The 12679-nt window shown below is 40.6% G+C and overlaps 2 protein-coding genes across 3 annotated transcripts; both read right to left on the bottom strand.

Annotated features, from left to right (window-relative positions):
- Positions 1–4724: 4724 nt before the first annotated feature.
- On the bottom strand, positions 4725–8062 carry LOC117634662 (phospholipase D alpha 1-like). Its single transcript, XM_034368845.1, has 3 exons — positions 7831–8062; positions 5372–7262; positions 4725–5278 (listed from the first exon to the last, which is right to left on the bottom strand). Exons 1-3 carry the CDS (start codon positions 7924–7926, stop codon positions 4842–4844), a joined length of 2424 nt encoding a protein of 807 aa, XP_034224736.1. The 5' UTR covers positions 7927–8062; the 3' UTR covers positions 4725–4841.
- Positions 8063–8972: 910 nt separating this feature from the next.
- On the bottom strand, positions 8973–12211 carry LOC117634578 (TBC1 domain family member 13-like). Of its 2 annotated transcripts, none has more exons than XM_034368737.1 (9): positions 11751–12211; positions 11193–11285; positions 10981–11085; positions 10680–10832; positions 10495–10593; positions 10178–10306; positions 9755–9934; positions 9463–9579; positions 8973–9295 (listed from the first exon to the last, which is right to left on the bottom strand). In XM_034368737.1, exons 1-9 carry the CDS (start codon positions 12084–12086, stop codon positions 9110–9112), a joined length of 1398 nt encoding a protein of 465 aa, XP_034224628.1. In that variant the 5' UTR covers positions 12087–12211; the 3' UTR covers positions 8973–9109. The 2 variants fall into 2 exon arrangements, with proteins under 2 accessions (XP_034224628.1, XP_034224629.1); XM_034368738.1 differs by having other exon boundaries at positions 10990–11085.
- Between the last annotated feature and the right edge of the window lie 468 nt (positions 12212–12679).

The following is a 12679-nucleotide window of genomic DNA, read 5'->3' as shown; positions in this document are numbered from 1 at the left end:
CTTCGGCTCAAAAATTATATTCTTGTGTAATTTAAGATGGAGGAGTCATCGTCATCATCATCAGCAACAATGTTAAAATTGACTGCATCCAATTACTCCATTTGGAATCCAAGAATGGAGGACATCCTTTATTGCAAGGATTTGTATGAGCCCCTTCAATTGCTGGGACAAAAACCAGCAGGGAAGTCAAACAATGCGTGGAGCATTCTGAATAGAAAAGTTGTCGGACAAATCCGACAATGGGTGGATCAAAGTGTGTTCCACCATGTGTCACAAGAGACGGATGCATACAAATTATGGACAAAATTGTCGTCCATGTACGAGCGGAAGACCGCTCAAAATAAAGCATCGGTTATCCGACGGTTGGTAAACCTTAAGTACAGAGATGGTCGAAGTGTTACCGAGCATCTCAGTGACTTCCAAGGTTTGATCAATCTGTTGACGAATATGAAGATGGTGCTTGATGATGAGTTACAAGCACTAGTGTTACTCAGCTCTTTGCCTGATAGCTGGGATACACTAGTAGTATCCTTAAGCAATTCAGCTCCTCAAGGTGTTCTTACATTGGACATAGTTAAAGATAGCATGTTCAATGAAGAAGCAAGGAGGAAAGAACAAGGTGTAGTAGCCGAGTCAGAAGCCCTCGTCTCAGAGTATCGTGGAAGAACTAACAATAGAAAATTCCACAGGCGAGACAAGTCAAAGGGCAGGTCAAGAGATGGCTCGAGAGGAAGGTCCAAGACAAGAAAGGACCTAGAATGTTACCATTGTGGCGGGATAGGCCACATGAAAAGAGAGTGCAGGTTGTTTAAACGAGAGCAAGATAGAGGTAACGAAAAGAGTGATGCCAGGCACACGACCGCAACTACCTCTGATGGAAATGAGGTAATTATTCTATGTGGTGATGGCTTCGTTAATTTGTCCTCTCAAGATACATGCTGGATAGTGGACTCTGGTGCATCATTTCATGTCACCTCACGGAGGGACTTCTTTACATCTTACACCAATGGAGATTTTGGTAATGTGAGGATGGGAAATGACAAATTGTCCAAGATCGTGGGAAGATGAGATATTTCCCTTGAAACCAACACAAGTTGTCACTTGGTCCTCAAGGATGTGAGACATGTTCCAGACATGCGTCTCAATCTAATCTCCACTGGATTACTTGACGATGAAGGATACATCAATGTCTTTGCTGAAGGGAAATGGAAACTCAGCAAGAACTCTCTTGTCCTAGCACGAGGGAAGAAGGAGAACACCTTATACATGACACATGCAAAAGTCAGTAATGGGTACGTAAATGCTCTCGCAGAAGACTCAATCGAGCTATGGCATAAACGGCTCGGTCACATGAGCGAGAAAGGGCTGCAAATTCTAGCCAAAAGAGAGGCACTGACTGGGATGAAGAAAGGCATGCCTCTAAAATCATGCACGCATTGCTTGGCTGGAAAGCAGCATAGAGCTTCGTTTCAACATGGTCATGCACAAAGAAAACCCAATGTATTGGATGTTGTGTACTCTGATGTTTGTGGTCCTATGACCACTAGTACTCTTGGTGGTGCAAGATATTTTGTTACCTTCATTGACGATCATTCCAGGAAGGTATGGGCTTACGCACTTAGAACAAAAGATCAAGTGTATGAAGTTTTCAAGCAGTTTCATGCTAGCGTTGAACGAGAGACTGGTAGAAGCTTCAAATGTATTCGCACCGATAACGGAGGAGAATATATGGGGGCGTTTAGAAACTACTGTAGAAGTAACGGAATCAGGCATGAAAGATCTGTTCCGAAGACTCCTCAGCATAATGGCATAGCTGAGAGAATGAACAGAACAATTGTTGAAAGAATAAGAACAATGTTATCTCATGCCAAGCTGCCCAAAAGTTTTTGGGGTGAAGCCCTGATGACTGCGGTTGATCTAATCAACCTTTCTCCTTCAGCACCTTTGAATGGTGATGTCCCGAACAAGTTCTGGTCGGAAAAGACGTTTCCTACAATCATCTGAAAGTTTTTGGTTGTAGAGCTTTTGTTCATATTCCTAAAGACGAGAGATCCAAGCTCGACGCAAAGTCGAAAGAATGTATCTTCGTGGGATATGGGAATGAAGAATTCGGTTACAGGTTATGGGATCCTGTAGCTAGAAAGATTATTAGAAGTAGAGATGTTGTCTTCTTTGAAGATCAGAACATTGAAGACATTCGAAGAGGTGATAAACCTAATAATCCTAGAGAATATCCAGCTAACTTGGATCCAGTTCCTTCTCCATTGGAGCACAATGACGGGCGAGATGAATTCAATGATACTGATGATCTAGCTAGTGATCCTATTATAAATGAACCAGTTGATGATGACATGAGTGATGATTATACAACTGATGGTATAGTAGATGACGAAGCTGATGAGGGGCTAGAAGTACAAGCCGATGAAGAGCCAGCGGCCGAATTACAACCAAGAAGATCGACCAGGGTACGGAGACCTCCGAGTAGATATTCTCCAGATGATTACGTTCTCCTAACAGACGGGGGAGAACCAGAATGCTATAAAGAAGCATTGACTCATGATCAACAAGATGAGTGGTTGAAAGCCATGCATGAAGAGATGCAATCTCTGCATGAGAACCACACATATGATCTAGTGAACCTACCAAAAGGTAGAAGAGCACTCAAGAACAAATGGGTGTATCGACTGAAGACGGAAGAAAACAACTCTAAGCCCAGGTTTAAGGCAAGGCTAGTTGTGAAAGGTTTCAGTCAGAAGAAAGGAATTGACTTTGAAGAGATTTTTTCACCCGTAGTGAAGATGTCATCCATACGGGTTGTACTCGGTTTGGCTGCAAGCTTGAATCTCGAGATCGAACAGCTAGATGTGAAGACAGCTTTTCTTCACGAAGATCTTGAAGAAGAAATCTACATTGAGTAGCCAGAAGGATTCAAAGTCAAAGGAAAAGAAGATTTGGTATGTCGGCTGAAGAAGAGCTTATATGGACTCAAGCAGGCGCCTCGACAATGGTACAAGAAGTTTGATTCCTTCATGATTGAACACAGATATCGAAGGACTACTTCAGACCATTGTGTATTTGTGAAAAGATTTGATGATGGTGAATTCATCATACTTCTTCTCTATGTCGATGACATGTTGATCGTAGGACAAAACAGTGACAAGATTAGCAAGCTGAAGAAAGAGTTGAGCAAGTCTTTTGCTATGAAAGACTTAGGACCCGCAAAACAAATCCTCGGTATGAGTATATCCCGTGATAGAAAAAATCGGAAGTTGAGGTTATCACAAGAAAGTTATATCGAGAAGGTACTAAAGCGGTTTAACATGGATAAAGCAAAACCAGTTTCTACTCCATTTCCTAGTCACTTCAAGCTTAGTTCAAAGCAGAGTCCCACATGTGAGAAAGAAAAAGAAAACATGGCTATGGTGCCATATTCCTCAGCTGTTGGTAGTTTGATGTATGCAATGATTTGCACGAGGCCAGACATAACGCACGCAGTTGGTGTTGTAAGCAGATTCCTGTCTAAACCAGGCAGAGAGCATTGGAATGCTGTGAAGTGGATTCTCAGATATCTCAGGGGTACTTCCAAAATGAGTTTGTGCTTTGGAGGTGGAAAACCTGAATTGATTGGCTACACAGATGCAGACATGGCAGGAGATCTTGATTCCAGAAAATCTACTTCAGGATACCTAATTACATTTTCAAGGGGAGCAGTTTCATGGCAATCAAAGTTACAGAAATGTGTTGCTCTATCAACTACAGAGGCAGAGTTTATTGCAGCTACTGAAGCATGCAAAGAAATGCTTTGGATGAAGCGATTCCTACAAGAATTAGGGCAAGAGCAGCACAAATACATTTTGCATTGCGATAGTCAGAGTGCGATCCACTTGAGCAAGAATCCGAGTTTTCACTCGAGGTCGAAGCACATTGATGTGCGATATCACTGGATACGTGATGTGTTGGAGTCAAAGCAATTACAGCTTGAGAAAATCCATACTGATGACAATAGTTCAAATATGATGACCAAGTCCTTACCTAAGGACAAGTACGAATTTTGCAGAATAGCAGCTGGACTGCTGGAGCCCCCCACCTAAGTCGGGAGGGGGAGATTGATGGGTTTCCTCGTTAGTGGAGGAGAGAAAAAGAAGGAAAATAAATATTAAAATAAAATAAAAGAAAGGATAGGAAAATTTGAAGAAAACGAACGGAAGAGAAAATGAGAAAAACTCTCTCGCATGCAAGGCCACCAATTTGTTAGGAACGTTGGCTATAAAAACAGCTGCCTTCCTTCAGTTCAAATCATCCTTTAGAAAACCAAAACATAGAGAGTTTTGAGAGATAAGAAAATCTCACTTGTGTGAGAAAAACCAAGAGAGAGTTTAGCCACCGGTACTTGGTGAGATCATTTTTGTATTCCCATTATTTTTCTTAGTGGAAGATAGAGTGTTAATTTTGTCCATTTTATTTACACAAGGCTGGGAGAAGTCAGATCCTGGGAGTGCCATATTTATTTATTGGCTCTTTGAGTAGAGTAGTCAAAGAAGTACAACAATTTGCTGCTGGCAAGCTTAGAAGTATAACCCTTCTGGAAAGAAAAAAAATATATAAAAAATGTGAAATTTGAGACAGGAATAGTTAATTAACAAGTGCACGCAGCCAATACACAGCATAAACTCAGATGTTGAAGCCGTTGAATCACAAGATTTAAATTAAATACAATAGGTGTCTGGTAATCCAATGACTTCATTATTTATGCTTATGCTATGCGCTCATTATATCAAGAAATGATTACAATGCACCTAGCGGCTAGCATTTAAGAGAGAGAAACAAAGGAGATCATCACTCTAAGTAGTGAGGATTGATGGAAGCAACTCAGATTTGGAGCCAAGAACTCGAGCCTTGGTGTCTGGGAAAAATTCTGTTCCAGGCAACTCTGTGATCTCTCCATTTGCAGCAGCAACCCTAATGGGGTAGCTAAGCAAATGCCCTGGCAAGTCACCATCCAATGTCTCACATGAAAAAAGGTCCCAATGCTTTTCAGCAATTTGGTTCACCTTTCTGATGCATTTTACACTCTCTGGTTCAAGGAAGGTGTCATCAAGCAGGCCCAAGTGTTCATACCACAATGCCAATCTGAGACCATGGATTTGGCCCCTGGCTGCCTCTCTGGTTGATAGGTGATACGGTTGGTAGGCTCCCATGGCAATCTCTGTGTCCCTGGCACCATCCATTGACCTCTGATTGATGTTGGCTGATCCGATGATTATGTACTCATCATCAACTGCAAAGGCCAGACATTTCAAACATTTTAATTAGTACAATCTAGTTAATTAAGAATTCAAATAATTAAGAAGAATGTGATAGATTGGCTTACCTATCATCACCTTGGCATGAACATAGATCATGAACCGCCTGGCTTGCTGAGCTCTACTATAATCTGTATCATGTTCTGGTTTTTCTGGAGGTTCATATTCTCCACTTCGCTTCTTCTCACGATTGCCAAGGCAAAAGAATGTCAAATAGTCCCTGGCGTTTGCCTCAAGCCCCTTGGCTTGGAGAGCTTGAACAATGTCCTTATACATCATCTCCATTGTCATCTTCTGCCAATGCAATATTGCCTGAACAGATTGACTTTCTGGGATACCCTCTGGCCACATGGGCATGACAATGTAGACAGTAAATCTTTCTCCAGCTTCAATCTTGCTAACAATCTTTAGAGACAGTTCCTTTGGAATCAAATGCAAAGCGCCAACCTCCTCAACTTTAATGGTATGATCTGAATGCCAAGAGAAAGAGCTTCCAAGAAAATACTGGTTTTCAATGTAGATAGAACTCTTTGCTCGCCGGATGGCATTGATATATGCATCCTGAATGCTTCGATCAATCACATGATCTTTCCCACTAACAAGACCCGCCCTGGCAGCATCTTCAGGAGAGTCAGGAAATCCAAATGCAGCTCCTCCATCGATGGACCGGAACAATTGAACATTCCATGTTTCATGGTCTTGAGGGAAGATAACTGGAGATGGAGGTATAAATGCGTCATCAAGTTCTCTCAGCTCAACAAGCAAGTCCTTCCCACCTTGCTTCCTCCATCTTTGCTCAAAGTTGAACAGGACATCCCAGGCAATAGGCCCTTCTAACCTACAATGAATGTCATGCCAAGGCTCCCTTGGTCCACCCTTTGTGATTGAGGCACCAGCAAAATTGGGCTGATGGAGATCATTCTGGTGGGTTGTGCCTAAAGTCCTGAAAATGGGATGGGAGGGAGTGTCATATCTCCCATCACAAAGATCAATGCCACCAATGAAGCTCACAATCCTCCTCTTTTCTAATCCTCCATTGGGCAATTCACTGTCCACCACCACAATCTTCTGGTGATGAGTGAACATGGTAGAAACCTCTAAATCCTGGATAATGCTCTGCCCGTTGTCAGGATTTCGAGGACATAACACGCAGTGAACTTTCGTGTGATGGAAGTAACTTTCGGTATCTTCATCGTGGGTAGCCATCACTCCATCTCTCTTTAGCAACCTCACTGAAGTTCTGTCATCCCAAACAAGCATTAGGACCTGAACTCCTTCATTTGCCTTCTTCTTTAGAAGCTCTCCCAGAGTCAAATCTCCTCCAGGCTTTTGCCTCTTTGGGTCCCTTTTCAATGTGATTGAAGTACATACAGACCAACCTGCTATGTATATTAAGTGCTTTGCATTAGAAATGGCATCAAAAACGTCTTCCCAGCACCGGTGTGGTTCATAGCACTTGGCCCCAGCAAGAGGGATTTTTGGGATGAAATTGTCTGGGACATGAGCATCTTGGTAAAGGGTAACTCTGCAACCATTCCTCTGTGTGAAAAATGTGTATGGAACACCTGGGAATTCAGGACTTCTGATTCCACGAGACCAATTAGGGTCTTCGTTTACGCTTGAGAAGCATAATTTCACATGGATTTTGGAACCTCCATGTAAAGGTTTATTGTTATTATCCAAGATCTTAAGCCATCTGTCTACTTCTTCTCCATTAAGGAGTTCTGCAGCAGGCATGTAAGCTCTTCCAATCACTTTGGCCCCAATAGCATTGTCTTCTTTGATAGAGAAAACAACATTAGAAGCCTTGTGGGCGCAGTAAATATGAAAAGATTCACGCCACCGGGGATTTTTAGTTGCATTTTCAAGCAGTCTGGTTCGGCCAACCCGCGCATTTTCCAAATCAATCGTAGCATAGAGTTTGGAACCTTTCCCAAACTCAACTGACTTTTTAAGAAGCTACAGTTGAAATCATAAGTTAGATCTTTTACATTTTGCAAGTCAGCAGAAAATAGAACCATATTAAACCATACTTAGAAAGTTAAAAGGCTTCTTTGCAAGTCATTTATGGATATGGACCAACATGCCATTATTGACTCAAGGAAGAAACATAAATGTTGCCATCATTGACTCAAGGTCGAAAATTCACAAATGTCTTTGCGCTAGCCACTTTGCAGGACGACAGCACAGAGCCAAATATAAACATGGAAATTTGATGATCACTTGAGTATCTATCACCACCACTCACTCTAGCACAATTTTTGTTTTAAGGGAATACTTTTCGTCAGTGAGAATTTTGGATGATATGTCAGAGAAAGATATATGCTAAAATTAAACTTGAGAGGTGAAAGAAAGATTAGATGACTTGATCATCAAGTCTTGAATGGAGACTGAGGCATAATTTTTCTCAGATATGCTTCAAGAGAAGAAAACTGAATAACAAAAAACAACTACAGAATGATTTAATCTGCAGATATTCAATGCAATTCAGAAAGAAGAAAAAAGAAAGTGATATATATGTATATACCTCGCAGAAGAAGATGCAGCAACCACCAGCCATGAGCCTATCAACCTCGTAGATGGTTGTATGAAGTACGCCATGCAGAAGTACTGTTTGCGCCATATCGATCTCTCAAATTGTATCCCGGAATTGAACACAGGCTTGCAGCTGATCGGTCAATCAAAGCAAGCACTTTCACAAAAGTGCTTGCTGCTCATGAAATGAATTGAAGTTAAGCATTCACAAGTCTTAGCATGGAAGAAATAATAACAAGTTGTAAAGTTGAACAAAAGGTATGACCAAGAACAAACAAGTCAAACCAAAACACAAAGAATAACAGATGAGATGGAGTTGTCAATTCATGAAAACAATATATATATATATATATATATATATTATATCCAACAAAACAAATATGAATTGAAGCAACGTGAGAAATTTCAATGCGTATATCGGAGTGGTTGCGTTTCAAAGGGAGTTGAAGAATATAAAAACACGAAGATATATATAGGCAGTGGTGGTGCAGGTAAAACCAACCATGTCTCGGCTAAGCCATGTGATGTGTATGTAATATTTATAGCCGAGATTAGGTTAGATATGTTTTTGAAACTTAGAAATTTGTTAACGTTTTAAGTATATATTATTGGGTAACATTCGTTCCTAACTGTCTCATTCTACACACGTCATTTGTGTATATTATCAGCTAGCAACCATTTTCCAAGTCTTTAATTTTCTTGTCTCTTTTTCTGAGGTTCTTAACGACCAATTGGTGGCTGAAAACAAGGGTCATTGATGCTGCCCAATGAGAAAAGGTAATTGATTGGTTTTATGGAAAAGTATTAGTTACAATGGTCGTATCATATTATGTGATACAAATCATATTACTGGCAAGACTTTTTTTGTGTCTTAGACTTTCCCTTTTGACTTGAAGAACAGTTCATGCAGTTGAGGAAAAGGAATAAACAAACCTTCCCAGTTGATCACCAATGAGGTTTTATTTCTTTAACGTGCCAAATTGCGAAATAATAAATCTTCTGCAGCTGATTTTGAGGGTCAACCTGTGAGCTGTCCTGACAGGGATGTGAGGTAACGTTTTCAGGCTGGTTGGACAAGGTTAGGTTGCTAATCACATTTTCTATGTCCTTAAGTTAGATGCTGGTTTCTGCAGATGAATTACACCCCTCTGAATATGTATCATTGAAAATTGTTTGGGTACAAATTAATCTAAAGCAACAGCTCTCGTCTTGTTCATCGTTACAACCATGGTAAGGGAATAAATGTACAGAAAATAGTATATGTAATGGATTTACAGGGTCAAAGACAAACGATAGGTAGACGGGTCAGAACTAAGATCCCGAGCTACCTGGAGGAGGTGTTCTATGTTAATGTCTGGGTAGTTCTGCAGAAGCTTCAAGTTTGCCACAAAATCGCCACTTAATAGTCTGCTTTTCAAGCACAGCAACATTGCGCAACAAATTTTTAGAAGCATATCCTGTAGAGTTTCTACCAAGAAATCAGTATTTGTTCATAATGGTGCAACATCATAACTAAAATAAAAAAGAAAGGAGGAAAAACAAAGCACAATAGCAATAATTGGGAGTAGCATTGGAGTAATTTACTGAGTTACTAACATGTAGAGAGAGAGAGAGAGAGAGAGACCTGTACACCATAAGGACTACTCAATAGTGAATCCCAGATTCTCATGATGCATTGGAAATTGAACTCCTGTGTAAGCAGCAATGTGATCCACCTGAATGCATAGTATTGCGGTTTCACCTGCTTACAGAAGCATATGTTATAAGATGTGAAGTTAGGCTCAAGATAAGCTGTTGAAGACGGTAAAACTTCGATAATCTAGAAATAATATACAACTTGGAAGAGGCATCTCAGTTCAACTTCACCAAGATTTCAAGAAAAAGCAACTCTTGTAATTCCCTTTGATATAATTTACCTTTGTAGTGAACTCAAGATGCCTCCACAATTCCTCATCGTTGGCTTTCAATAACTCTGACAAGCGGGAAAGAGTGGAGAGTATGCCCACTGCACTGTTATCCAGTTGTTCGCAAAAGTGATCCACTGAGTCACTCAAGAGTCGAACAAAACAAGAAAAGCTATCTGCTTCTGCATTTGCCTGCAGAATGAAACCATCATGTGGCTTTATTTCTGTTTATACTTGGACAAGAAAGTATAACCGTTAAGACATAAAAAGAAGATGGAGGAAAACGAAGTAAATACAGAAAACATTCCACAACTCAATTTTAAACTTCCAAAGTACTTGCAGGATAAGGTCCTCAATAGATACATTTTATATCAAGCATAATAAGCCAAAGACATCTAATATAAAGACATGAAGATTTCCAGGGAACTCTCTTACAGCATTTTGCTCATTGGTGTCAGTGCTAAAGACATAGTATATTGGTGCCAAGACCTCATTCATGCCTTGCACATAACGGATCACTGGATTTAGTTTTGCAAACAAGAGAAGAATGCTTCTCATTGATTCCTGAAAATAGAAATGCAGCAAAGATCTGGTGAGTGACACTGATAATTAGTCTATTTGCTGGACATGTGAGCCAAACACAACAAGGTTACCAGAGTAATCAGTGAATTTGATATATATCCTGCTTAGAAAGTATCAGTGACAAGGAGATCAAATTATGAAAAATAGTTTATTCTGTGGGAACCATATACCCTGTGTTTCCTACTGAATGATGAGTCCCCGGAGAAGAATTTCAAATCTGGGTGTGTGCGTTGCAAATCACGGTCTATCTGTTCTGCAATCTCTGTATGCTATAAATAAATGTGCAGAATGATTAGCGTCACCTAATTATACAGAAAAAGCCAAGATACAACCTTATAGTGAGAAGACATCTTACCTGAAAGTATTGGTGCCAAACACTAGCCTTACCAAGGCTTAAAGGGTGATCTTCCTCAGAAATTTCATGTCGCTTCAGCGGTCCAGCTACAACACCGTCAGCAGGATGGTCGCAGTAACTCAAAGCACCAACCTTTTTCCTTGTGAGTTGTGACTGTCTAGATTCAAGATTTTGATTAGTGCATAATAAAAACTAACCAGAGTAATGCACCTGATGTATATGTTTTGTTTTGTAAGAAAATTTCTGCAAATAAATTGCTACTGTGTAGTTTGTTCACTATGCAACTTGGGGAGCATCTTACGGGACTCACGAGGAGCTCCTCTTTAAGCTTGGCATATTTTAGTCGATTTTCTATCAGCTCTTTTTCCCACAAATCACGAGAAGGAGGTAGATAACCTAAGAGCAGCTGTGTGCATAAATAGTTAGGACAATCTTTAAGTACTTCAAAACAGTAACATAATTTACACTGCAGAAACTGCTAGTGACGAAACAAAGTAACCTGTAGTCCTGTACCTTCCAGGCAGTTGCCCGCAAACCTCCCCCATCTGGAAGCCCTGAACTAGCAATTCTTTGCAACTTTTCCAAATTTATCTCCGGCTGAGAAAGCTAATTGCAAAAGAAGAAATGAAAAGCTTAAAGCTGAAAATTAGCAGGACATATAAAAAGAAGAATAAAATCAACAAATTGCAAAGCCTAATATGATCTATATGATTTCTGAGCAAATGTAGGATCGACAAACTATCAAAATTGTCTTGTTTGTTGCTTTTAACTCAAACAAATTCCACATTGATAGAGATTCTTCTAGGGTTACACCTTCGACCACATTGCAAAAAATTTTCTTTTCTTTGTGACAAATTCCCAGTAATTACACACAAACACAGAACTAAACCTACTAAACTCCAGAACAAACCCTAACTAAAACAACAAATCAAAAAATAAACAAAGAAAACCAATAATATACATCAAGAATCAAAATGCAGCATCACATTCACACTAAAATTAAATTGCCCTCTTCCATAAATAAATAAACTGACAATTTTTGCTCTCTTCTTTCGCTCATCAGATTCTCACCTCATACTCAAGATCGGATCTTTTATCATCAGCCGCAATGGCTGCCAACACCGAGACCGAACCCGACCCTTCTCTTTCAGGTTTGGGCCTGACCCTTAAATCGGATTCTCTATCCACCTTCTCATCATAATCCTCGTCATCTTCGTCATTCTCACACTCTCCGCCCGACCCATACCCGTTGGGCTGAATCGTCTCGAGCTCTTCACCGGATTCGAACACTAAATCGGACCCTCGATTTTCCTCCTCTTTGTCTTCGAATCCAGCGACCAAGCTGCCCAGCCGGTCCGGGAAGGCGCGCTTGGCCCTGTCCGGGAGCTTGAGCTTGCCTTTGAGCATGGTGGCCGAGTTGGGACTGAGTTAAGAAGGATGATAGGGCCGAGTTGGGTCTGTGGATTTGTGTGTGATTGCATTGGAACCGGAGAGAGTGAAGAGAGAAAGGGTTTTTGGGGAGCCATGAGTCGGATTGAACTCGACAACAGTGACTCAGTTTCGCGCTTTCTGAAAGAATGGTAGTTTACCGTTGAAGGGTAGGTCGGCCCACGTAGGACCCGCAAAGTCTTTTTTGCTCTTTTTCCTTCCAATCATTGTCTGCCACATCAAATAAGTAGCTTGGACCCCAAATCTGGGCTACACTAGAGAGGGTACCTCCTCCTATTAAGCCCAATTAGGCCCAAATTGTAGGTCATTTATTATTGGTTGGGTCCAATCTATCTGGCTCTCTTTATTTCAGCCCAAAACTTTTCATTTTTTCAACATTATATTTAATTTGGCAAAAAACTTCCCTTCCCCGTTCCTAACTTTGGCCCACAAAAATAAAATATTATTTTTAATTTGCCAACGGGTAGCACAGTGAAAAACGGCTTTGATTTTCAGACTAATAGTCTTAGGTTCAAAACTCTATAACACCTTGATAGTGTGTGTGTGTGCGA

Source organism: Prunus dulcis, chromosome 7 (assembly GCF_902201215.1).
Source record: "Prunus dulcis chromosome 7, ALMONDv2, whole genome shotgun sequence".
Lineage (NCBI taxonomy): Eukaryota > Viridiplantae > Streptophyta > Magnoliopsida > Rosales > Rosaceae > Prunus > Prunus dulcis.
This window is presented reverse-complemented; position numbering and strand designations above follow the sequence as displayed.

Excerpts from the sequence above, each read along its gene's own strand:
- LOC117634578 (XM_034368737.1), bottom strand. The coding sequence starts at position 12,086 with ATGCTCAAAGGCAAGCTCAAGCTCCCGGACAGGGCCAAGCGCGCCTTC. Across the intron at positions 10,833-10,980 it reads AGGAGCTCCTCGTGAGTCCC|TCACAACTCACAAGGAAAAA; the intron begins GTAAGATGCTCC and ends GAATCTAGACAG. Across the intron at positions 10,594-10,679 it reads TTTGGCACCAATACTTTCAG|CATACAGAGATTGCAGAACA; the intron begins GTAAGATGTCTT and ends ATTTATTTATAG.
- LOC117634662 (XM_034368845.1), bottom strand. The coding sequence starts at position 7,926 with ATGGCGCAAACAGTACTTCTGCATGGCGTACTTCATACAACCATCTAC. Across the intron at positions 7,263-7,830 it reads GCTGCATCTTCTTCTGCGAG|CTTCTTAAAAAGTCAGTTGA; the intron begins GTATATACATAT and ends TTTCAACTGTAG. Across the intron at positions 5,279-5,371 it reads TCATGCCAAGGTGATGATAG|TTGATGATGAGTACATAATC; the intron begins GTAAGCCAATCT and ends TGGCCTTTGCAG.